This window comes from Microcaecilia unicolor, chromosome 1, assembly GCF_901765095.1.
Source record: "Microcaecilia unicolor chromosome 1, aMicUni1.1, whole genome shotgun sequence".
Classification (NCBI taxonomy): domain Eukaryota; kingdom Metazoa; phylum Chordata; class Amphibia; order Gymnophiona; family Siphonopidae; genus Microcaecilia; species Microcaecilia unicolor.
In genome coordinates this window covers 450503919-450526927 of record NC_044031.1, presented here as the reverse complement: position 1 = coordinate 450526927, position 23009 = coordinate 450503919, and the positions used below count along the sequence as shown (strand labels likewise).

Here is a 23009-nt window from a genome sequence, read left to right as displayed (position 1 = left end):
GCCAGCATGTGCGATGCAGAACAGTTGACTGGCCACGCGCTGCTCCGATCCCTGGTGTCGAGTCTCCAAGGCCACCGCCGACAGCTGCTCCTTCGTCAGCCCTCTGTCGGTCCCGCGGTCGTGTGCGCGGCGCACTTGCCCTCCTCCTCTCCTGCAGCCCCGGGCCGGCATCCGGCTGGTTGACGCTCTTCCCGGCTTGCAGCAAGGTTGGGGGCACCGCTGTCTGGCCGGCAATGCCAGAGACGAGGATGGGCACCGGCGGGTGTTCCTCCCCACACGCAGCGGAGACCAGGGTGTGGACGGGTGCTGAGGCTCGGACCAGGGCAGCGCCGTGGCCCACGGGAAGCTGCTGTCTACTCCCAGCCCTGGCCCGGACAGGATGTCTGAGAGATGGCATGGGTCAGCAGCGCCTCCCACTTCACCTTCCAGACGAGACCACCAGTCAGGACAGCCTGCCGAACTCCGCGTCTGGGTCCAACGGTCTTGTCAAACAAACAAACAAACAAACAAAAAAAAAAACGCAGATTTTGGAACCTGTTTACTCGGATCTCCAGATCATGGAATTGCACTTGTCTGGATAACCCAACTTCTTTTGTTCAGCCTGGAGCAGAACCAAGGGATTTTGTTGTTGCGATGAGTGGCAAAGAGATCCACAGAGGGTGTGCCCAGTCTTGGAAGATCTTCCAGGCAACGCCCATGTTGAGAGACCATTTGTGCGGCTGCATCATCCTGCTTATTCCCCACCAGGTACTTTAGGAATGTATCCATACATATAACCACACTATAAAGCGAATGCTACATACCTGTAGAAGGTATTCTCCGAGGACAGCAGGCTGATTGTTCTCACTGATGGGTTGACGTCCTCGGCAGCCCCCTCCATCGGAAAGTTTACTAGCAAAGGCCTTTGCTAGTCCTCGCGCGCCCATGCGCACCGCGCATGCGCGGCCGTCTTCCCGCCCGAAACCGGCTCGAGCCGGCCAGTCCAGTATGTAGCAAGACAATACACTTCAAGGGAAGACTCAACTCCAAAGGGGAGGCAGGCGGGTTTGTGAGAACAATCAGCCTGCTGTCCTCGGAGAATACCTTCTACAGGTATGTAGCATTCGCTTTCTCCGAGGACAAGCAGGCTGCTTGTTCTCACTGATGGGGTATCCCTAGCCCCCAGGCTCACTCAAAACAACAACCATGGTCAATTGGACCTCGCAACGGCGAGGACATAACTGAGATTGACCTAAAAAAATTTACCAACTAACTGAGAGTGCAGCCTGGAACAGAACAAACAGGGCCCTCGGGGGGTGGAGTTGGATCCTAAAGCCCAAACAGGTTCTGAAGAACTGACTGCCCAAACCGACTGTCGCGTCGGGTATCCTGCTGCAGGCAGTAATGAGATGTGAATGTGTGGACAGATGACCATGTCGCAGCTTTGCAAATTTCTTCAATAGAGGCTGACTTCAAGTGGGCTACCGACGCAGCCATGGCTCTAACATTATGAGCCGTGACATGACCCTCAAGAGCCAGCCCCGCCTGGGCGTAAGTGAAGGAAATGCAATCTGCTAGCCAATTGGATATGGTGCGTTTCCCTACAGCCACTCCCCTCCTATTGGGATCAAAAGAAACAAACAACTGGGCGGACTGTCTGTTGGGCTGTGTCCGCTCCAAATAGAAGGCCAATGCTCTCTTGCAGTCCAATGTGTGCAGCTGACGTTCAGCAGGGCAGGAATGAGGACGGGGAAAGAATGTTGGCAAGACAATTGACTGGTTCAGATGGAACTCCGACACGACCTTTGGCAAGAACTTAGGGTGAGTGCGGAGGACTACTCTGTTATGATGAAATTTGGTGTAAGGGGCCTGGGCTACCAGGGCCTGAAGCTCACTGACTCTACGAGCTGAAGTAACTGCCACCAAGAAAATGACCTTCCAGGTCAAGTACTTCAGATGGCAGGAGTTCAGTGGCTCAAAAGGAGGTTTCATCAGCTGGGTGAGAACGACATTGAGATCCCATGACACTGTAGGAGGCTTGACAGGGGGCTTTGACAAAAGCAAACCTCTCATGAAGCGAACAACTAAAGGCTGTCCTGAGATCGGCTTACCTTCCACATGGTAATGGTATGCACTGATTGCGCTAAGGTGAACTCTTACAGAGTTGGTCTTGAGACCAGACTCAGACAAGTGCAGAAGGTATTCAAGCAGGGTCTGTGTAGGACAAGAGCGAGGATCTAGGGCCTTGCTGTCACACCAGACGGCAAACCTCCTCCAATGGAAGAAGTAACTTCTCTTAGTGGAGTCTTTCCTGGAAGCAAGCAAGATGCGGGAGACACCCTCTGACAGACCCAAAGAGGCAAAGTCTACGCCCTCAACATCCAGGCCGTGAGAGCCAGAGACTGGAGGTTGGGATGCAGAAGCGCCCCCTCGTCCTGTGTGATGAGGGTCGGAAAACACTCCAATCTCCACGGTTCTTCGGAGGATAACTCCAGAAGAAGGGGGAACCAGATCTGACGCGGCCAAAAAGGAGCAATCAGAATCATGGTGCCTCGGTCTTGCTTGAGTTTCAACAAAGTCCTCCCCACCAGAGGGATGGGAGGATAAGCATACAGCAGGCCCTCCCCCCAATCCAGGAGGAAGGCATCCGATGCTAGTCTGCCGGGAGCCTGAAGCCTGGAACAGAACTGAGGGACTTTGTGGTTCACTCGAGATGCGAAGAGATCCACCAAGGGGGTGCCCCACGCTTGAAAGATCTGGCGCACCACTCTGGAGTTGAGCGACCACTCGTGAGGTTGCATAATCCGGCTCAGTCTGTCGGCCAGACTGTTGTTTACGCCTGCCAGATATGTGGCTTGGAGCACCATGCCGAGACGGCGGGCCCAGAGCCACATGCTGACGGCTTCCTGACACAGGGGGCGAGATCCGGTGCCCCCCTGCTTGTTGACATAGTACATGGCAACCTGGTTGTCTGTCTGAATTTGGATAATTTGGTGGGACAGCCGATCTCTGAAAGCCTTCAGAGCGTTCCAGATCGCTCGCAACTCCAGAAGATTGATCTGTAGATCGCGTTCTTGGAGGGACCAACTTCCTTGGGTGTGAAGCCCATCGACATGAGCTCCCCATCCCAGGAGAGACGCATCCGTGGTCAGCACTTTTTGTGGCTGAGGAATTTGGAAGGGACGTCCCAGAGTCAAATTGGAGCAAATCGTCCACCAATACAGGGATTTGAGAAAACTCGTGGACAAGTGGATCACGTCCTCTAGACCCCCAGCGGCCTGATACCACTGGGAGGCTAGGGTCCATTGAGCAGATCTCATGTGGAGGCGGGCCATGGGAGTCACATGAACTGTGGAGGCCATGTGGCCCAGCAATCTCAACATCTGCCGAGCTGTGATCTGCTGGGACGCTCGCACCCGCGAGATGAGAGACAACAAGTTGTTGGCTCTCGCCTCTGGAAGATAGGCGCGAGCTGTCCGAGAATCCAGCAGGGCTCCTATGAATTCGAGTTTCTGCACTGGGAGAAGATGGGACTTTGGGTAATTTATCACAAACCCCAGTAGCTCCAGGAGGCGAATAGTCATCTGCATGGACTGCAGGGCTCCTGCCTCGGATGTGTTCTTCACCAGCCAATCGTCGAGATATGGGAACACGTGCACCCCCAGCCTGCGAAATGCCGCTGCTACCACAGCTAGGCACTTTGTGAACACCCTGGGCGCAGAGGCGAGCCCAAAGGGTAGCACACAGTACTGGAAGTGGCGTGTGCCCAACTGAAATCGCAGATACTGTCTGTGAGCTGGCAGTATCGGGATGTGTGTGTAGGCATCCTTCAAGTCCAGAGAGCATAGCCAATCGTTTTGCTGAATCATGGGGAGAAGGGTGCCCAGGGAAAGCATCCTGAACTTTTCTTTTATGAGATATTTGTTCAGGGCCCTTAGGTCTAGGATGGGACGCATCCCCCCTGTTTTCTTTTCCACAAGGAAGTACCTGGAATAGAATCCCAGCCCTTCTTGCCCGGATGGCACGGGCTCGACCGCATTGGCGCTGAGAAGGGCGGAGAGTTCCTCTGCAAGTACCTGCTTGTGCTGGAAGCTGTAAGACTGAGCTCCCGGTGGACAATTTGGAGGTTGAGAGGCCAAATTGAGGGTGTATCCCTGCCGGACTATTTGGAGAACCCACTGATCGGAGGTTATGAGAGGCCACCTTTGGTGAAAAGCTTTCAACCTCCCCCCGACCGGCAGGTCGCCCGGCACTGACACTTGGATGTCGGCTATGCTCTGCTGGAGCCAGTCAAAAGCTCGCCCCTTGCTTTTGCTGGGGAGCCGCGGGGCCTTGCTGAGGCGCACGCTGCTGACGAGAGCGAGCGCGCTGGGGCTTAGCCTGGGCCGCAGGCTGTCGGGAAGGAGGATTGTACCTACGCTTACCCGAAGCATAGGGACCAGTCTTCCTTCCCCCGAAAAATCGTCTACCTGTAGAGGTAGAGGCTGAAGGCTGCCGGCGGGAGAACTTGTCGAATGCGGTGTCCCGCTGGTGGAGAGACTCTACCACCTGCTCGACTTTTTCTCCAAAAATGTTGTCCGCACGGCAAGGCGAGTCTGCAATCCGCTGCTGGAGTCTATTCTCCAGGTCGGCGGCACGCAGCCATGAGAGCCTGCGCATCACCACACCTTGAGCAGCGGCCCTGGACGCAACATCAAAAGTGTCATAAACTCCTCTGGCCAGGAATTTTCTGCACGCCTTCAGCTGCCTGACCACCTCCTGAAAAGGCTTGGCTTGCTCAGGGGGAAGAGCATCAACCAAGCCCGCCAACTGCCGCACATTGTTCCGCATGTGTATGCTCGTGTAGAGCTGGTAAGACTGGATCTTGGCCACGAGCATAGAAGAATGGTAGGCCTTCCTCCCAAAGGAGTCTAAGGTTCTAGGGTCTTTGCCCGGGGGCGCCGAAGCATGCTCCCTAGAACTCTTAGCCTTCTTTAGGGCCAGATCCACAACTCCAGAATCATGAGGCAACTGAGTGCGCATCAGCTCTGGGTCCCCATGGATCCGGTACTGGGACTCAATCTTCTTGGGAATGTGGGGATTACTTAGTGGCTTGGTCCAGTTCGCAAGCAATGTCTTTTTTAGGACATGGTGCAAGGGAACAGTGGACGCTTCCTTAGGTGGAGAAGGATAGTCCAGGAGCTCAAACATTTCAGCCCTGGGCTCGTCCTCCACAACCACCGGGAAGGGGATGGCCGTAGACATCTCCCGGACAAAGGAAGCAAAAGACAGACTCTCGGGAGGAGAAAGCTGTCTCTCAGGAGAGGGAGTGGGATCAGAAGGAAGACCCTCAGACTCCTCGTCAGAGAAATATCTGGGGTCCTCTTCTTCCTCCCACGAGGCCTCACCCTCGGTGTCAGACACAAGTTCACGGACCTGTGTCTGCAACCGTGCCCGACTCGACTCCGTGGAGCCACGTCCACGATGGGGGCGTCGAGAGGTAGACTCCCTCGCCCGCATCGGCGAAGCTCCCTCCGCCGACGTAGTCGGGGAGCCTTCCTGGGAGGTGGCCGCTGTCGGCACCGCACGCGGTACCGACGTCGGGGACCTCAACCTGGGCGATGGGCCAGCCGGCGCCACGCTCGACGGTACCGGAGGCGCAAGCACCGCCGGTACCGGAGGGGTAGGGCGCAACAGCTCTCCCAGAATCTCTGGGAGAACGGCCCGGAGGCTCTCGTTCAGAGCGGCTGCAGAGAAAGGCTGAGAGGTCGATGCAGGCGTCGACGTCAGAACCTGTTCCGGGCGAGGAGGCTGTTCCGGGCTGTCCAGAGTGGAACGCATCGACACCTCCTGAACAGAGGGTGAGCGGTCCTCTCAGTGCCGATGCCTGCTGGGTGCCGAATCCCTCGGCGACCCAGAGCTCTCGGTGCCGACATGGGGAGGAGACCGGTGTCGATGCTTCTTCGATTTCTTCCGAAGCATGTCACCGGAGCTCCCCGGCACCGATGAGGAGGACGTAGAATCCATCCGTCGCTTCCTCGGGGCCGAGACCGAAGAGGGTCGATCCCGGGGGGGCTGTACCGCAGGAGCCCTCAGGGTAGGAGGAGACCCACCCGAAGGCTCACCGCCACCAGCAGGGGAATGGACAGCCCTCACCTGCACTCCTGACGATGCACCTCCGTCCGACGACATCAGCAGACGAAGTCTCGGTACCACCGACGTCGATGCATTCGCCCGATGCCTCGGCGCCGATGCAGAGGTTCGATGCCTCGATGCAGTCGATGAAGCGGCAGCCAAGGAAGATGGTCCGGACGCTGACGACGTCGATGCACTCGATGCCTCCGGTGCCGATGCCGACGAAGAGCCCGAGAACAAAACGTTCCACTGGGCTAATCTCGCTACCTGAGTCCGCCTTTGTAACAGGGAACACAGACTGCAGTTCTGAGGGCGGTGCTGGGCCCCTAGACACTGAAGACACGCAGAGTGCCTATCAGTGAGCGAGATTACCCGGGCGCACTGGGTGCACTTCTTGAAGCCGCTGGAAGGCTTCGATGTCATGGGCGGAAAAATCACGCCGGCGAAATCAAAAGCCGAAATGGCGAAAATTGAAGCACCAAAATTTAGAGGGAGAAAAATCTCGACCGAGGCCAAAAGAGGCCTACCCCGACAATGAAAGAAAACTTACGGGGCAAAAACTGAGAAATACGGGAAGGGCAGAAAACCCGAAAGGGTCTTCCGGAACACTACCGGAGCGCTTCCCGAACTTTTTTCAAGGAAAAAACAGCAAAAAACACGTCGAAAAGGACGCGCGAGGTCGACTCTCTGGGGCACGAACGGCGTAACACGACCGTACCGAGCGCGGACGAAAGAAGACTGGCCGGCTCGAGCCGGTTTCGGGCGGGAAGACGGCCGCGCATGGGCGCGCGAGGACTAGCAAAGGCCTTTGCTAGTAAACTTTCCGATGGAGGGGGCTGCCGAGGACGTCAACCCATCAGTGAGAACAAGCAGCCTGCTTGTCCTCGGAGAATAAGAGGTATATGAACATGTTGGCTTTAGCTCAAAAAGATATGGAAAAAGCTATATATGAAATATAGGAATAATTGATACATAAGCAGATGTAAACACTATTTCATTACAGCATCATGAACGTCTTTGCTCTTGAAATAACTGTTTAATGTATTGCAGAATATGTTGTGATTAAGCTCCAATTTTGATTTATAGTGAGTACTATGGATACATTCCTAAAGTAATTTTTTGTTTTTGATTACATTTGTACCCCACATTTTCCCACCTATTCACAGGCTCAATGTGGCTTACATGTTGCCGGAGAGGTGTTGGTAGACTCCCTGTTTGTTGACATAGTACACAGCAACCTGACTGTCCATTTGAACGAGGATGATTTGATTCATCAACTGATCTGAAATACTGTAAAGCAGGGGTGTCCAACCTCAGTCCTCACCAGGTTGAGTTTTCAGGATTTCCCCAATGAGTATGCATGAGTTCTGTTTACATAAAATGGAGACAGTACATGCAAATAGATCTCATTTATTGGGGAAATCCTGAAAACACGACTGGATTGTGGCTCTCGAGGACTGAGGTTGGACAGTTCTGCTCTAAAGGTTTTGAAAAACAGCCCTTAGCTCCAGGAGATTAATATGGAAATGGGTCTCCTGAGTGAACTACAGATCTTGAGTGTGAAGCCTGTCTACATGAGCTCCCCAGCCCTGGTTGGATGCATCTGTTGTCAGTGTCTTGCGGGAGAGGGGGGCAGGGGTGGATTTATAATGGAAGTCCTAAGGTCAAATTGGGCCAAATCATCCACAACAGGGACCTCGCTAGGCCTAGAAAGATTGTTCATATCCAGTAGGTTCCCCTAAGGCCTGGAACCACTGGGAAGCTAGGATCCACTGGGCTTCTCTCAAATACAGATGTGTCATAGGTGTGACAGTGCTGTGGAGAACATGTGGTCTAACAATCTCAACATATGCCAAGCTGCGACCAGCTGGCTTTGTTAAAATTGCTGTACAATGCAGATTAAGGCATTGGCTCTGGGAGGTGAAAGGAAGGCTTGAGCCTGAAACGTGTCTAGCAGGGCTCCTATGAATTCTAATTATTGAACAGGAAGAATGTGGGACTTTGGGTAGTTTATAATAAACCCTGGTAGGTGCAGCAACCAAACGGTTCTTCATAATGATTCTTGTGCACCTTTCTTGGATGTGTTCTTGATCAACCAATTGTCCAGACAGGGAAACACACTCGCTCCCAGTTTATGTAGCAATGCTGCAACTACGGCGAGAGACTTACGGAATATCCTGGGAACGGACGTGAAGCCAAAAAGATATGTGATACAGGTATTCGTGTTTCACAACTCAAAATCAGAGATACTTTGCGACAGAGACGTATCTGTATATGGGTATACGCATCTTTTAAGTCCAGAGAGCATAGCCAATCATTTGCTTGAATCACAGGAATAAGGATGCCCAGGGAAATAATCTTGAACTTTTGACTAAATATTTGTTCTGGGCCCTTAGGTCTAGGATGGGACAAAATCCCGTCTTCTTGAGCACTAGGAAATACTAAGAACAGAATCCCTTCCCTCCAGCCAGTAATCAAGGCTCGACCGCATGGGCCTGTAGAAGGGAAGAAAGTGCCTCTGTGTGCACTGCCTGGTGCTGAGAGCTGAACCTTACTGCTCTCCAGTGGACAATCTGGAGGAAGCTGTCACCAACGAAAGGCATAACGCCCCCAGAATACTTGAAGAACCCGCCGGTCTAAGGTTACAAGGGGTCACCTTTCCTGAAAAAATATTTAGCCTCCCTACTACTGGTAGGCTATCTGGGATGGTTACTTTTACTGTGACTAGTGTCATGGACCCAGTCAAAAATTCATTCCCTACTGTAACTGGGGAGCTGGCTGGGCCTTCTAAGTCCTTTGCTGCTGTGGGAAGGAGCAAAGGCCTTGAATCTTTCTTCTGGGAAGGGCAAGAAAGAGTAGTAAACCTATGTCTTTTGAGAGTAATAGGTGCTCCTATGACTGCCACCCAAAAATATTATGACAGGTGGAGAACACAGAAGAAGTGGGCCACGACAGGGACTTTATGTTATTACAGCCTTTCTTGATGAGGTTGATGACCTCCTCCACTTTGCTCCCCAAAACGACTGTCTCCTCAGCAAGGAATGACCACCAGTTTCTCCTGAATGGCCTGTCCTAGGATTGAGACACATAGCCAGGTGAGTCTGCGCATGCAGATACCTACAGCAGAGTCTCTGGACACCACATCAAAAGCATCATAGGTTGTCTAAGCCATTTGCTTTCAACACTCTTCTGCTTGGCTACTAACTCACAGAGTTGTGTGGTCTGCTGTGCAGGCGGTATGTCTGCAAACTCTATTACACTGAACACTAAGTTCTGCAAATGGATGCTCATGAGATGCTGGTAGGACTATATGTGGGAGCCTAGAGCCCTGGTAAACCTTCCTCCCAAAAGGCTAGAACAGTGGAGTCTCGCCCTGGGCCCTGAGGCATGGGTTCTAGGACTTCTAGCCTTTTTGAAAGCAGATTCGACTACCACAGAATAGTGAGGAAGCTGTTGCTTTTCAAACCCTGGAGCCTTCTGGACTCTATACATAGAGTCAGCATGGGCTCTGTCAGTTACAGGTTCCTTGAGAGGGGTGAGATAGTCAAGCACTTTCCTGGGCTCGTCCTTGACCTCCAAATTAAATGGGGCAGACTTAGTCATGTCTCTCAACAAAGTGACAAAGAAGGGTTCCTTTGGGGGAGATGCTCTTTTCCTGAGGTAGGGATGTGTCTGAAGGTATATCAAGGGAGCTCTCCTCCGAGAGTTAATCTGGTTCCACATCAGACACCCAAGAGCAATCCATATCACACTCGACAAAACACTCTTCATAAGATGGCTGAGTCCTTGCCTGCCCAGACAGTGAGCCAGAGCTCTGAGGGACAGATCCTCTCCTGGACTCTGGGGGAGCTTCCTACAGCAACCTGCATCAATTGGACCATCCAAGGATATCAGAACCAGAAACTCTAAAGTTCAAACCTGCAATCCGCGAGTTAAAATTTTTTATTTTAACTACATAATCTATAATCTACTTCTATAACTCTGAATCTTTTAGATTCCTTAAAACTAAATTAAACCTATGCACTGTTTCCAAGAATTTCACATAGAAGTGCTAAGTGCAGCCATTTGTTTCTCTATTTGATGGAAGACTTTGATCTCGCAGGCCTGGTCTGAATTTACAACTTTAAAAGGTCTGTTTTTTCAGCTATTAAAGCCTTACCCCTGCATTGCCTACTAGGAAGACTGCTGATCTACAGGCTGTACTCCAAAGAGTGGACTGCAGCGCCACCCAGTGGAATTTTGCCTAACTAGCTTCTGACACAAAAATGTGTCATGAAAGCATCCCAGTGGTGTGTGGGAGAAGGCAAAAGTAGAAGAGGTCAAACACCTACATAACAGTACTTAAAAGATCACCTCATTGTCACACCAAAGCTACCCACAGCACCCCCAGACCACCCTTGGGAACTATAGGATTGGTGAATGCCAGATCAGCTGCAAAGAAATCCTCGGTGATCCATGATACCATAAATGAACAGCATCTTGACATCCTAGGAATAAGTGAAACCTGGCTAAATGAAAGTGGGGGTTTACCACTGGCTAACTATGCCCAACAGGTTTCAATATCCAACATCAACCAAGACCAGGAAGACAGGGTGGAGGGGTAGCAGTATTGATTCGGGACACAATCAAACTGCGCAGAATATCCATCTCCCAGCTACATGGATAAGAATCTCTTTTAATCCAACTTGAAGAGGACAAGCCAATCTGGCTGCTCATGATTTACAGAGCACTTCGTAACAACACATTATCTGTGCAAGAACTTCTAGACCTAATTACTCAAGTGACCCTGAATTACCTTAGGCTGGTGATCATGGGAGACTTCAATCTACACATCAAAACCCCAGATACAACCACAGCTGCCTTTCTGGACACAATGACAGTACTAGGATTTACACAAGTGATCAATTCTCCAACCCACGAAAAGGGTCACATACTAGACCTGGTATTCTACAAAGAGTGGATATCCCAGAATTCCGGCATAACAGTATTGAAATAACACCCCTATCATGGTCAGACCATTTTCTAATTAAATTCTCCCTAACTTACCACCTGAAACAAATGGCACCTCCCAGAGTTTGGAAGCAGATCAGATACAAAAAAAAAGCTGACCGCTGAGAATTTCCTAGAGGTCTTGGACTATCCGCATATAGATAAAAGACAGCAGAGGCAGAACAAGTTGACATCTGGAATACACCTAGCCAAGACCTTAGAGAAAACAGCACCACTAAAAAAGGTCTTATGCCCCACTCACAAACGCTCACTTTGGTTTTCTCCAGAACCTCGGATCCTTAAACACGAAGGACGAAAGCTGGAAAGGAGATGGCGCAAATCTCACCTAGATGAAGATAGGCGAAACTGCAGGAAGCACATGGCAAAGTACCGCCAAGCCTTAACAGCAACCAAAAAACAGTATTTCTCTCAATGCATTGCACAGGCTGCCAATTCAACCAAGCAGCTGTTCAGTATAGTAAATAGCCTACTGCAACCCCCCCACAACAAAACCAGCCTGCCCAGTCTAAACTGAACTGCAATGATTCTGCTGCATACTTTGCCAACAAAATTAAAAGTTTCCACCAGGATTTACAGGCAATCCCACCCAGTGCCCAACCAGTCAACCAGGAGTGCACAAACTCGCCCCCTCCTAACAGAAACGGATGGAACACTTAACCTAATGACAGAGGAGAGCCTTGACAAAATCCTAAGAGACCTTCGACCAACTACCTGCTCCCTTGATCCCTGCCCATCAAAGATAGTGCAGCAGGCAAGTATGGGCCTTATAGAAGGCGCCCCAAAAATTGTGAACACCTCTCTTTCTAATGGGCAATTACCAACAGAATTAAAATGGGCAGTGGTTCGCCCTCTGCTGAAGAAAAACAACCTTGACCAGGACAAATTTGAAAGTTACAGGCCAGTATCCAACATCCCGTTTCTAGGGAAACTCATAGAACAAACAGTCTGTGTTCAACTTAATGAATGGCTAGAAAAGAGTAACTGACTAGATCCATGTCAATCTGGATTCAGACCTGGTTATGGAACAGAAACAGTCCTCGTATCCCTGCTAGATGATCTTCACAGAAACTGAGACAAGGGATTTGCCTCGATGTTAGTACTGTTAGATTTCTCAGCAGCTTTTGACACTGTGGATCATGATATCTTGCTAGCATGACTGACAGAAACAAGTATCAATAGAACAGTACTTGCCTGGTTCAGATCCTATCAGACAGGCAACAATCCATAATGACTGGCAGCAACTCATCACCATCATGGACACTGACCTTCGGGGTACCACAAGGATCGATACTATCACCTATTCTGTTCAATATCTACCTCAAGCCACTAGCTGAGCTGATTCGGTCAATGGACACTCATGCAGATGATGTGCAGCTACTCATACCCATTGAACCCGACTTACCCACAGCCTTGTATAAACTGATCACTTGTCTAACATCAATTCAAGAATGGGCTAAACCCAACAAACTTTGCCTGAACCCAAGTAAAACTGAGCTTCTCTGGGTCCCTAACACAAGTGGATACATACCCGACATCAAAATCCCTTTTGGGAAGTATAAACTCCCCCTCAAATCACAAGTCAGAAACCTTGGAATACAGTTAGATTCAACACTTACTCTGATGCCCCAAATCCAAGCAACCTTCAAGAGCTGCTTCTACTATTTGCGACAGCTACGCTGCCTCTCTCTTTACATCGAGAAGGTAAATCTTACCCCAGTTGTGCATGCCATGGTAACATCAAGACTGGATTACTGCAATGCACTGTACAATGGTCTGACTACAAAGGGCCTGCACCAGCTCCAGTTGATTCAGAATGCAGCAGCAAGACTCATAGAAGGTTGCAAGCGACATGACCACATCACACCATTTTTGCAAAAACTTCATTGGCTACCAGTACAATACAGGGCTAAATTTAAAACTCTATGTCTGATCATCAAGGCCCTGAAAGGAAATGGCCCTGAGTATCTGAAGAATAGGATGATCCTCCACACACCGCCAAGGACACTAAGGTCCTCCTTTGGAGAACGTCACCCACATGTGGTGAGTGATGCCCTGCTTGTCCTCAGAGAAATCAGATATTACTGTAAACACACATATAGATTAGCCAAATGTATAACGCTTATGATGCATTTCCTGTCAGGGGAGGGCAAGATGCAGCAGTGATTGAACACAGAAAGCCCCATGCCAGTGCAGAACACTTCTGAGTGACACCAGAAGAGGCCACATGAGGAAGAAAAAGGGGAGAAGATGCTGGCCTTGGGCCAGGGAAAGGAACAGGAGATGACACAATGGGCCCTGGGGAAAAGGGAGTTGCTGGACCCAGCATGGATGTAGAGAAATGTTAATGTCTGATCTGTGGCTTGGCTTGTATACAGGTCGCCTTCCTGACTTTTAATTTACAGATAATTCAAAATTTTGTGGCCTATATACAAGCATCTACAGTATATAAATCCTACTTATACCAGAACAGGGTCATTAAAACATGCAGAAAGGCAGAGCTCTGCACAAGCTGAACCCAAACAAAGTAAATTTCCAGAGAAGAAAAATGAACGTTTCTAAGTGAGGTTCCACTTGTGAATTTTAAGGGATTAAAAAAAAAAAAGCAGCAGTCTCATTAACTGAGGGTAGAATACATCAATGGTGAGTAAAAGTAAATGCATGGTCAGATCTGGTTCTTGAGCATCACAAATCTATTTACACACTGTGGCTTGCAGGTGACCCAAAATGTAGACAAACATCTTATGAATATTTGTGTAATTACTGCAAAACGGATGTTTGTAGCACTGCTCTCAGGGCTGGAGGCAGCCTTTGGCTTGAGAGCTCTTAGAATAATAAACATATCACCTGTTGAGAAACACATATATTCTAATGCAGTATATACTTTGGATTATAAAAATGTACAGATTTCAAAGTAGATTGAGCTTTACCATTAACAAGACAGAGAACTTGCCACTTAAAATGCCTAACCAAAGGAGACCACATAGCTGAAACTCTAGAGTGGAGGAGTAACCTACTGGTTAGAGCACTGGCTTAACAATCAGAGAAGCCTGGTTCAAATCCCACTGCTGCTCCTTGTGATCCTTGGGTAAGTCACTTAACATTCCATTGCTTTAGCTACAAACTTAGAATGTAAGCCCTCCGGGGTAGGGAAATACCTATTGCATCTGAATGTAACTCACCTTGAGCTAATACTGAAAAAGATGTGAGCTAATTTCAAATAAACAGTTTCTCATAAAAGGACAAAAAAAAAAAAAAAAAAAAGAGAGAGAATGCTACTAAACAAGAGAACTGCATCAGCCAAAACCTGCATCTATACAGGAGGGAGGAGGAACAGAGCAAAGTTAAAAATGAAGTCATGTCACCAAAGGCCTCCCAAGAAAGTCAAGACATGCCATAATCAGATCTCAATATTTGTGCTCACCCTATGTGGGATAAATCACTGAAAAGCTAGCAAGGTCCAAGGCAGGATGATGGAGAGAGAAAGAAATTGAGAAGAAATTAAGGGAGATGCATTGACACTTTCTCCCCACAAACAAAATGAAACCTATGAATCTCTTGAATTTACCTTTTTAAGAGCATACTTTGGATCATCAGGAAAAACCATTATTACTCTGCCATCAGGGTATTCAGCCACAATTCTTTCCTTTTTCCATCCCTAGATTAAAAGGACAAAGCTACATTTTCATAGAAGGCACATATTTTCAGCCCTTTCCTTCTTCCTTAAATTCAATATCCAATTGCTAAGAGATTTACAGTTCTGAAAAACATTTTAAAACTATTCTTCATAGCTTAAAATCAGTTAAAGTAGCAAGATTTCTGTGTTAGACCGCTTGTAGAATATCTAATTAGATATGCACTATATAATATTTCTTATCACCAGTCACACAAGTGGGTTACATGACTGCGCTCTGTACCACAACCAAAAGTCAAGATTCCTTTCATATCAATATGAAAATAAATAAAATGTACAGATTCTAGTAAAAGGGGGAAAAGACATCAGTTATCAGTCCTGTAGAGATACAAATTCTCTAGACTTTAAAAATATCAGTGGTCGTAAAAACCTCCTTGTATTGACCAAAAGTGAAATTATTAACTGTCCCACTACCAGTTAAATTGGAGAAATTAAAGAATAAAAGCCCATGGGCTCTCTCTCCTTCCCTCTCACCCCTTCAGATTACATCTTATCTCTTATGCAAGGTCCAGGGTGCAAAGGAGGGAGGAATGATGCCAGCTCACTGGCCTGCACCATTTTGGCATATACCATCAGCAGTGTAAGAGCAACTGGGGATCACTCCTACCCCCTTACAGCCCCAGGGATGATGGTAAGAAAAGAGGGTAGAGAGGGATTGAGGGCAAGCCTGACTTTGGGGAGGGGGTTAAAGTTTAGAGGCACCTATTTAAATTATTAGAAGAGCAGGGCCAGTTGCCAGTTACTGGCACAAGGCTTCCCAGGTCTGTCCTGGGGACTCCACAGCCAAACAGGTTGGCTGGCAGTAGGGTCCCTCAGGACAGGTTTAGGAAGACCTGTACTACTGTGTACAACCTGTAAATAGCATGCACTAAAAATGGTGTTAACACTACACATTAAAAAGTTTTTCCTTTACTTAGTAAACAAAATTACAGAAAAATGAAACAATGACATTTTCTATGTCCATTGAAATGGAAGCATATCCCTAGTTATGGGTAAGCAGCTGACCTTTACTGGAATAAGTGGGTCTCTAGCTGAAGGGTGTCTTCCACAAAAAGAAAACCCCCCACAAAAATACACCATATGAATGTAACCTGGGTCTCACCCGTGCGCTAGCTCCGGCCCTGGGCCACAAAACAATTCAGTTTCACATCTAGGGCTAACCTCTCCTCACTCATCAGTTCCAACACACATGCAGTCAAGCTTGGGAGTGGGTCAATGGTCTGGAATAGTAAACTGGGGGTTTGGAAGACACACTTTTCCAATTCTGGGTTCCACTCAGCACTTCAGTCCAGGAACCACATGGCAATACAAAAGGGTTTAATAACAAAATAAACTTTTATTGCAACCTCTGCAACAGGCAGACTAACTTTAACCTTCCTCACAGTCACTTAATAAACTCCAGCACAACTCAATCCCAGACTTCTGTTATCCCCGGAGGGAACACTTTTTCCACTATTCTCAGGTATACAGTGCAATCTGCTTAAGTGCAAGGGTCTGGGACCAAAGAAATACATGCAGTTAACCGGAGGGTGCACTTAACCATTGTGACCCAAAGAAGCTTGACATCTGATAAACATATGTACAGTACTGTTTATTATACATACAGTATACAGTCTCCGTTAACTGACGTTAGGCTTACTTGAAGTAATCAGTCATAATCCTCTGTACACTCTTATGTCTGTGAGTTCCATACATTACGACTACCAGACGGTAAAAACTGTCATAGCACTGACATCCAGTGGCCTCCAGATAGGCCCGCACAGTGTTGAGACTCTCCAGCGCTATTGCAAAAGTGACAGGAGGCTGCTGAATTTTGTCAGCATGTGCCTCGCTGCTCATTTCATCATCAGCTGTTGCCTGAGTGTAGGTACATATCTGGACATCAGTGCTGTCGTCAGCTGTTTGTAGATCGTAATCAACAGCTACGTAGTGATGAAACTCCTCTTCAGCAACACAGGCTGGGATGTCACTAGCTTGTTCATCTGACGCGTTTGCAACAGCTGCATCTGTTTCGTCCCTCTCCACATCCCTAACAAAGCTTGCCCGCTTATAGCAGTTCACAATAGTTGCCTGTGTAACACAATTCCAGGCTTCTTTCTGCATATGTAGGGAATCCAACAGTGATAGATTACGAGCCAGTTCAACAGCATGTTTATCCTTGCCAGTCTGGTCATCCACAACGCTCATCAGACGACGTAGCACAAGAGCCCGATAATCTTGTTTGAAATTGGCTATTATGCCCTGATCCATAGGTTGGATCAGAGAGGTAGTGTTTGGTGGCAGGAAGACCACCTTGACGTTAGACAGCCTGACATCATCACTGGGTGCAGCACAATTATCACAAAGCAACAAAATCTGACGCTTTTGTGCCCGCATTCTAGTTCTAACTTCTTTAGCCACTGCTTCCAAATTTCCCCAGTCATCCATGAATTTCTGTTAGCCTCGTATGACACAGGAAGTCGCTTAACATTCTTGAAGCAACGGAGCTGCTTGCTCTTTCCAATGACGAGTGGTTCCAACTTCTCACTCCCATCCATATTGCAGCAAAGGAGGACCGTCAGTCGGTCCTTTGATGTTTTACCTCCTGTAGTTTCGGCTTGTTTGAATGCAAGTGTTCCATCAGGAATTGCTCACCAGTAGAGAACGTTTTCGTCAGCATTGAAAATGTCATGAGGGGCAAACTCGTTCAAGATGGTAGGAAGAACTGAAACAACCCAATTTTCTGCACCAAAGTCATCAGTGTCTTGTTTTTCACCATGCTGTTTCTTAAATTTTATGTTATTCCTCTCCTTCCATCTTTTCAACCATCCAACAGTGGCTTTGAATTCAGTTAGTCCAAGACTTTCAGCTAGCTGATTAGCTTTCTCCATAAGCAGTGGACCACTGACAGGAAACTGTCTGCTCCTGACTTGAGAAAACCACTGAAGAAGAGCAACTTCTACCTCCTCAGCTTTTCCCGCCCGTTTTTGTTTCCGGTGTGAATTTGTATGGTTTTGCCTGTCTTCCAGAAGCTGGTCTTTCTGCTTCAAGATATGTGAAATTTGACTGGGATAGATACCATATTCTTTAGCAATAGATGCTTGACTTGTTTTCTAATTTTTTAAGAAATTCTATTTGTTCAGCCAGTGTTAAGTCTTACAGTTGCGCGACGACGACTCCAGTGTACACTAACAACATTCTTTCGCTTATTCTGCCTGTGGCAGTTAAAGGGGCGGTAAATTTGAAATATCGTTGGTTGTCATGCGTCAATCGGCTTTTATATTCCGTGCACACGCTTATGCGGAGTCTTTCCTGCAGAGGAGCGGTCTTAAATCATGCATATAAGCGAATCTTGCACTTATCAGTGGTGCGCTAAACTGAAGTTTGTCCCCATTGAAATTGATGGCGCCAAAAACGGGACCGAAGTACAGCATGCAGTTAAACAGAGCATGTGCTTATCCGACGTGCACTTAAATGGAGTGCACCGTATTTACAGGGGTACTTTCTTTCAGGGGTTATATACATATTCACAAAACTCTTGCCCATGCCTATCCTGTAGAGAGATTTTTATTTCCAAAGGCTGCACTCCTCCTCACAGTATAATTTCTCTGTATTGGGCTCAGACCCTCCTCTAGTGGAGACTCCATTATGGATCCACCCTGGTCCTACTACTACTACTATTAATAATTTATATAGTGCTACTAGATGTATGCAGCACTGTACACATTAAATGCAGGTACTTTCTCTGTCCCTAGAGGGCTCAGGGAGGGCCCTAGAGGCAGTTTTTGTACCTGGGGCAATGGAGGGTTAAGTGACTTGCCCAAGGTCACAAGGAGCTGCAGATGGAATCAAACCCATACTGCCAGAATCAAAGCCCGCTGCACTAACCATTAGGCTACTTCTGGGACATACTCTCCCTAGCTCCGGTCCCTTGCTCCCGGGCTGGGCCTCTCTACACACCCATAGTACACTCTACTCCTGGTTGCCACTTTATGGAGCCGCAACCGGCCTCTTAGGATCTTTCTGCTTTCCAGGATTCCCCTTTCCCTCCTCCAGATCAATGACAGGGGCCAGTGCAGGCAGCTTAAACCTGTAAATTTCAGTATTCTCTATCTCCTCCTGCTGGTATACAGACATAACTACTACTACTTAACATTTCTAGAGCGCTACTAGGGTTACGCAGCGCTGTACAGTTTAACAACAAAGGACACATAACTCTTTGTCTGGGATGAGTTATTGAGATGCAATGGAAAAATACATTTAAAAGTTCCAACAATTTAACAAGAAATAGGGGAAATTTGACAACAAGGCACATACAAGTAGAAAAAAGATCTTTTACAGGGCCACTGTACCAGAAGGCATGCTTGAGGTTCTCAGCAAACAAACCGTACGACTGCAGCAGCATGGAAGCTACCATATATGAGCACTTGAAGGCTTTTGGCTTTCTAGACAGGTCTGGAAGATTCTGTCTATTCAATACTGTGAGTTCATACAATTTGTGACTATGGTATACCAATTGTCTTCAGAAATATAAAGAGTAAACAAAACCTTTTTTTCTGTCCAACAATTGTATGTTAAAAAGAATCTCATGAAACGGGTCAATGTACGTCCAGCCATCTATCTTTATGCATAATTTCCAAAAAAGGGAACAGTGAATCACCAAATCTGGCATGCAGGAAGAAAATATCTTGGACAAGTTTGCACTAGATCAGTGCTTGTCAATCTTCTTGTGGCTGTGACCCCATGATCATGACCAAATAAAATTTTATGTCTCCGGGATGTGCAATACAGTGATACACCTACAGGCAGCCCACCCAGGTCACATCCCAGAACACAGGGTTGGGAAGCTCTGCACTAGATATACTCAAAGAACTAGGCTTCCAAAACTAGTCTCTCCATTTTTCTATGGAGAAATTGTGAGATGCTGTAGAAAGCGGATTCCAGATCCATTCCAAAGTCATCTCACTATTCAGCTAAAAACCCTAGAACCACTCTGGAGTAGCTTTGCTGAAAAGAGAAGTTAGGAGAGCAGTCATTAGTATATTTAGGGACTGCAGCTCTTTCCTACTCATAAGGGAAGGTACTTGCATCAGTTATTTTCTGTGATAATAGAGGGTTCCATTTAGACTGACACTGAATGCCAATTCTATTCTGTCCAGTTTACCAGCGGCTCACAGTCTCTTAGGATATGTGCTTGGAAGAGACCTGTTTTATTTGCTAGCTTTAATGGGGCAGAAAGTCGACTCTCAGCAACTCATTTAACCCTCTGCTGCCCCAGATACAAAATAAATAAATATTGTATATAATGTGTAAACCACTTTGACTGCAATCACAGAAAGGTGGTATGTCAATTCCCATCACTTTTCCCTATTATCAAGTAAAACTAGTAGTTCAGTACAGAAAGTACACTTTTGATTAACTTCTATCACCTAGAACTTGTTTGCTGACATTTTTTCTTTATATCAAAGTAGATTAACAAGGGAACCACATTCAATTAAATCACAATTGTACAAGCAAGTACCTTGCAAGGTGGTTGCAATTTTTGTTGCCTCAAACATAACTGTGTCCCTAAGGTTGCTAAATTGTGCATTACTGGGATAATTCAGTATTCACCTACTAACACCAGAAGACCAAGAACAGTATTACCACAAATAAAATCTCTTTGGAAGATGTGATCTTATATTAAAAACCCGATATAGCCAGGTTTCACCCTCAGGCTGCGTTAGGGATACAATGATACAGCAAATCCCCATGTGCAAGAGACAGTATGAGAGCAGTTTTACATTGCTCTTTATTCCACATCTGAAATAACCTTGTGTTTGACAGTGGGATTTGCTTACCTTGTATCTCTGACGCAGCCTGAGCGCAAAACTTGGTCACAAAGTTGATAATAAACAACTGCTTGCTTTATAAGCTCTACCCACAAACTGCAGCCTGGGCTTAGTTGTAACGCTGCTGCTTGAGCTCAGCTATAGCAGCATCTCTCCTAGAGCCTGTGCTGTACTTTGGCAGGCAGCTCTGTTTAAAAAAAAACAAAAAACTATATGTAGGGTCACACCTTATTCAGTATGGACCAATCAGATCTCACCTGCCAACGGTTTGATTCCAAAGTTTCAGGCAAACTGCTTAAAAACTTCACTAACAAGTTAATATGTGGCCCAATATTCAGTGGCGCTTATCCAGGTAAGCATGGCTCCTACCCTGACCCAGATTTTCAGCAGTTTTTCTGGATAATGCTGCTGAAAATCCTCTGACCACCTCACCCTACCCAGATTGCGCTAGGGAGGTCCAAGGACAGAACCGGAAGTTATCTAGGTACTGCTGATATTGAGTAATGGTACCCAGATAGCAATCTGGGTATGTTAGGACAGTCAATAGTTATCCAGAGACTGGCACTGAATATTGGTATTACCTAAATAACTTCTGGCAACCACTTCATTCCTTGGACATTCAAATGCAAAGCTCAGCATTTGAATTCAACACTGACCATAGTGTTTAAAAACTGTGTGTAACTGTGTAAGGGGGGGGAGGGGAAATAATGCTTTAACTGATAAAGGGTATTATATTTGCCAGAAACTTCAGAAATGAATAGCACGCAGTACCAATTTGAAAGGGGAAAGGATTTTCAAATACTTACTAAAGCCTAGTTACAAGAAAAGAGTGCTGTTTCTATGATTAAAAAAAAAAAAAAAAGGTAAAGATGGTTTTAAGGCCTTCTAAAGTGCTTTGGCTTTATTCTGGTTTGTCCCTTTGTAGTTAACATTTTGTATACAGTAATACAGTTGGATTATGGGTTATTAGGTATGCCATCCACACCACAACAGGAACAATTATAAGTCGAATATCAACATATAATAACAATTCTACCTCTAAATATGCACCGGAGAAGACCTAGAGAAACCACATTTAAAAAAAGAAGTGGAGAAAAAAACCACCACCTCAGTGGAAAAACAAGACTACCCCACCGGCAACAACCTTTACAAAAGGCAGCCCTTTGTAAAGGCTGTTGCCTTTAGGGTTAGTCTTGTTTTCCACCAAGGTCTTTTTTTCTCCAATTTTTTATTTTGATTTGGTTTCTCTTGGTCCTCTCTGGTACATATCTAGAGGTAGAATTGTTATTGTGTGTATTAGGTATGCCCCCATAGTTTCTTTTCTCAGAATCATAATAGGATTAGGCACTGCTGTTTCCCAGGGAATCATCTCCTAATAAGCCAGACTGTGAAGAAGGACATTTTACTTCTGCTGTTCCTAATCCCCTCCTTACCACATATTTGACAGCACTAATGAACTGGTTGTGGAAAAGCAGGTGTTGAGTTTCATCTTCAGGATTCGAAGCAGTGTAAAGCATTCCACATACATTGCAGCTAATGGCACCAAATCTTTTCTGTCCTGCATCCTGTAAAAGAAGAGAGAATACATAGAAAGTTATTTTTGTAAAATATTAATAGTGTAGACAACACTGTACAAAATTAGGTAGATCGGTCAATACAGAGATACAACTGTTCAACAATAAACATATAGAAGTCAATCTCAATGTATTCCTACAGGACACCCAGCTGAATATACAGACTTCACTGTTAGTCCTAATGTAAGCAAATACATAAGTACTCACTTCCAAAAGTGACATCATATGATCTCATCTTAGATTCATCCCTGTTCCCGCCTTCTGTAAATACCAAATGCAAGACCTTAATTTCTGTCATTTGCTGGTCCTGCTCTTCACAGAGCCCACATTCTTTTATCTTACCTATTCCCTTTTGATTTTTCACCTTCCCCTTATATGTCTAAGAAAGATGTCTTCTCTTATTAAACGTGCAATTTTCTCTTCAATTTGGGCCTTTGCTCTAACTGCTTCTTTTATCACGTTTTCTTTCTTGATAATTCTGTATGTCCTTCTTGGTCTGGGCTTTTTTCTAAGTTTTGAATGCTAACTGCTTTGCTCTTACCATTTGTGTCATGTTGTTAGTTAACTATATCAGTCTCTTTCTCCTTTTAACTTCATTAGCCTACCTTTTACAAAAAATTGTTGCTTTCTCAATGATTCCTTTTACAACGACCAAAGTTCTCTTTACCCTTCAGCCCTTAGAATTCCAATAACTCCTCCTCAACATTATTACACATTTTGAAATTAATCCTTTAAAGTCTGAAACTCCAGTCTTAGTATGGCTTGGTTCAAATTGAGGTTTAATATTGATCAACCTACTACGACCATTAGGCCTACATTTTTCCTCACCAC

General features: G+C 46.6%; 1 protein-coding gene across 3 annotated transcripts in view; it reads right to left on the bottom strand.

Annotated features, from left to right (window-relative positions):
• Nucleotides 1-23009, bottom strand: part of ESCO1 (establishment of sister chromatid cohesion N-acetyltransferase 1) — a 128995-nt gene that overhangs the window by 44363 nt on the left and 61623 nt on the right. For all 3 annotated transcript variants that reach the window (XM_030212847.1, XM_030212854.1, XM_030212863.1), the window contains 2 exons: nucleotides 22038-22169; nucleotides 14669-14758 (listed from right to left, as the gene is read on the bottom strand). In XM_030212847.1, the coding sequence (XP_030068707.1) occupies nucleotides 14669-14758; nucleotides 22038-22169 (222 nt within the window). The remainder of the gene's footprint in view (nucleotides 1-14668; nucleotides 14759-22037; nucleotides 22170-23009) is intronic.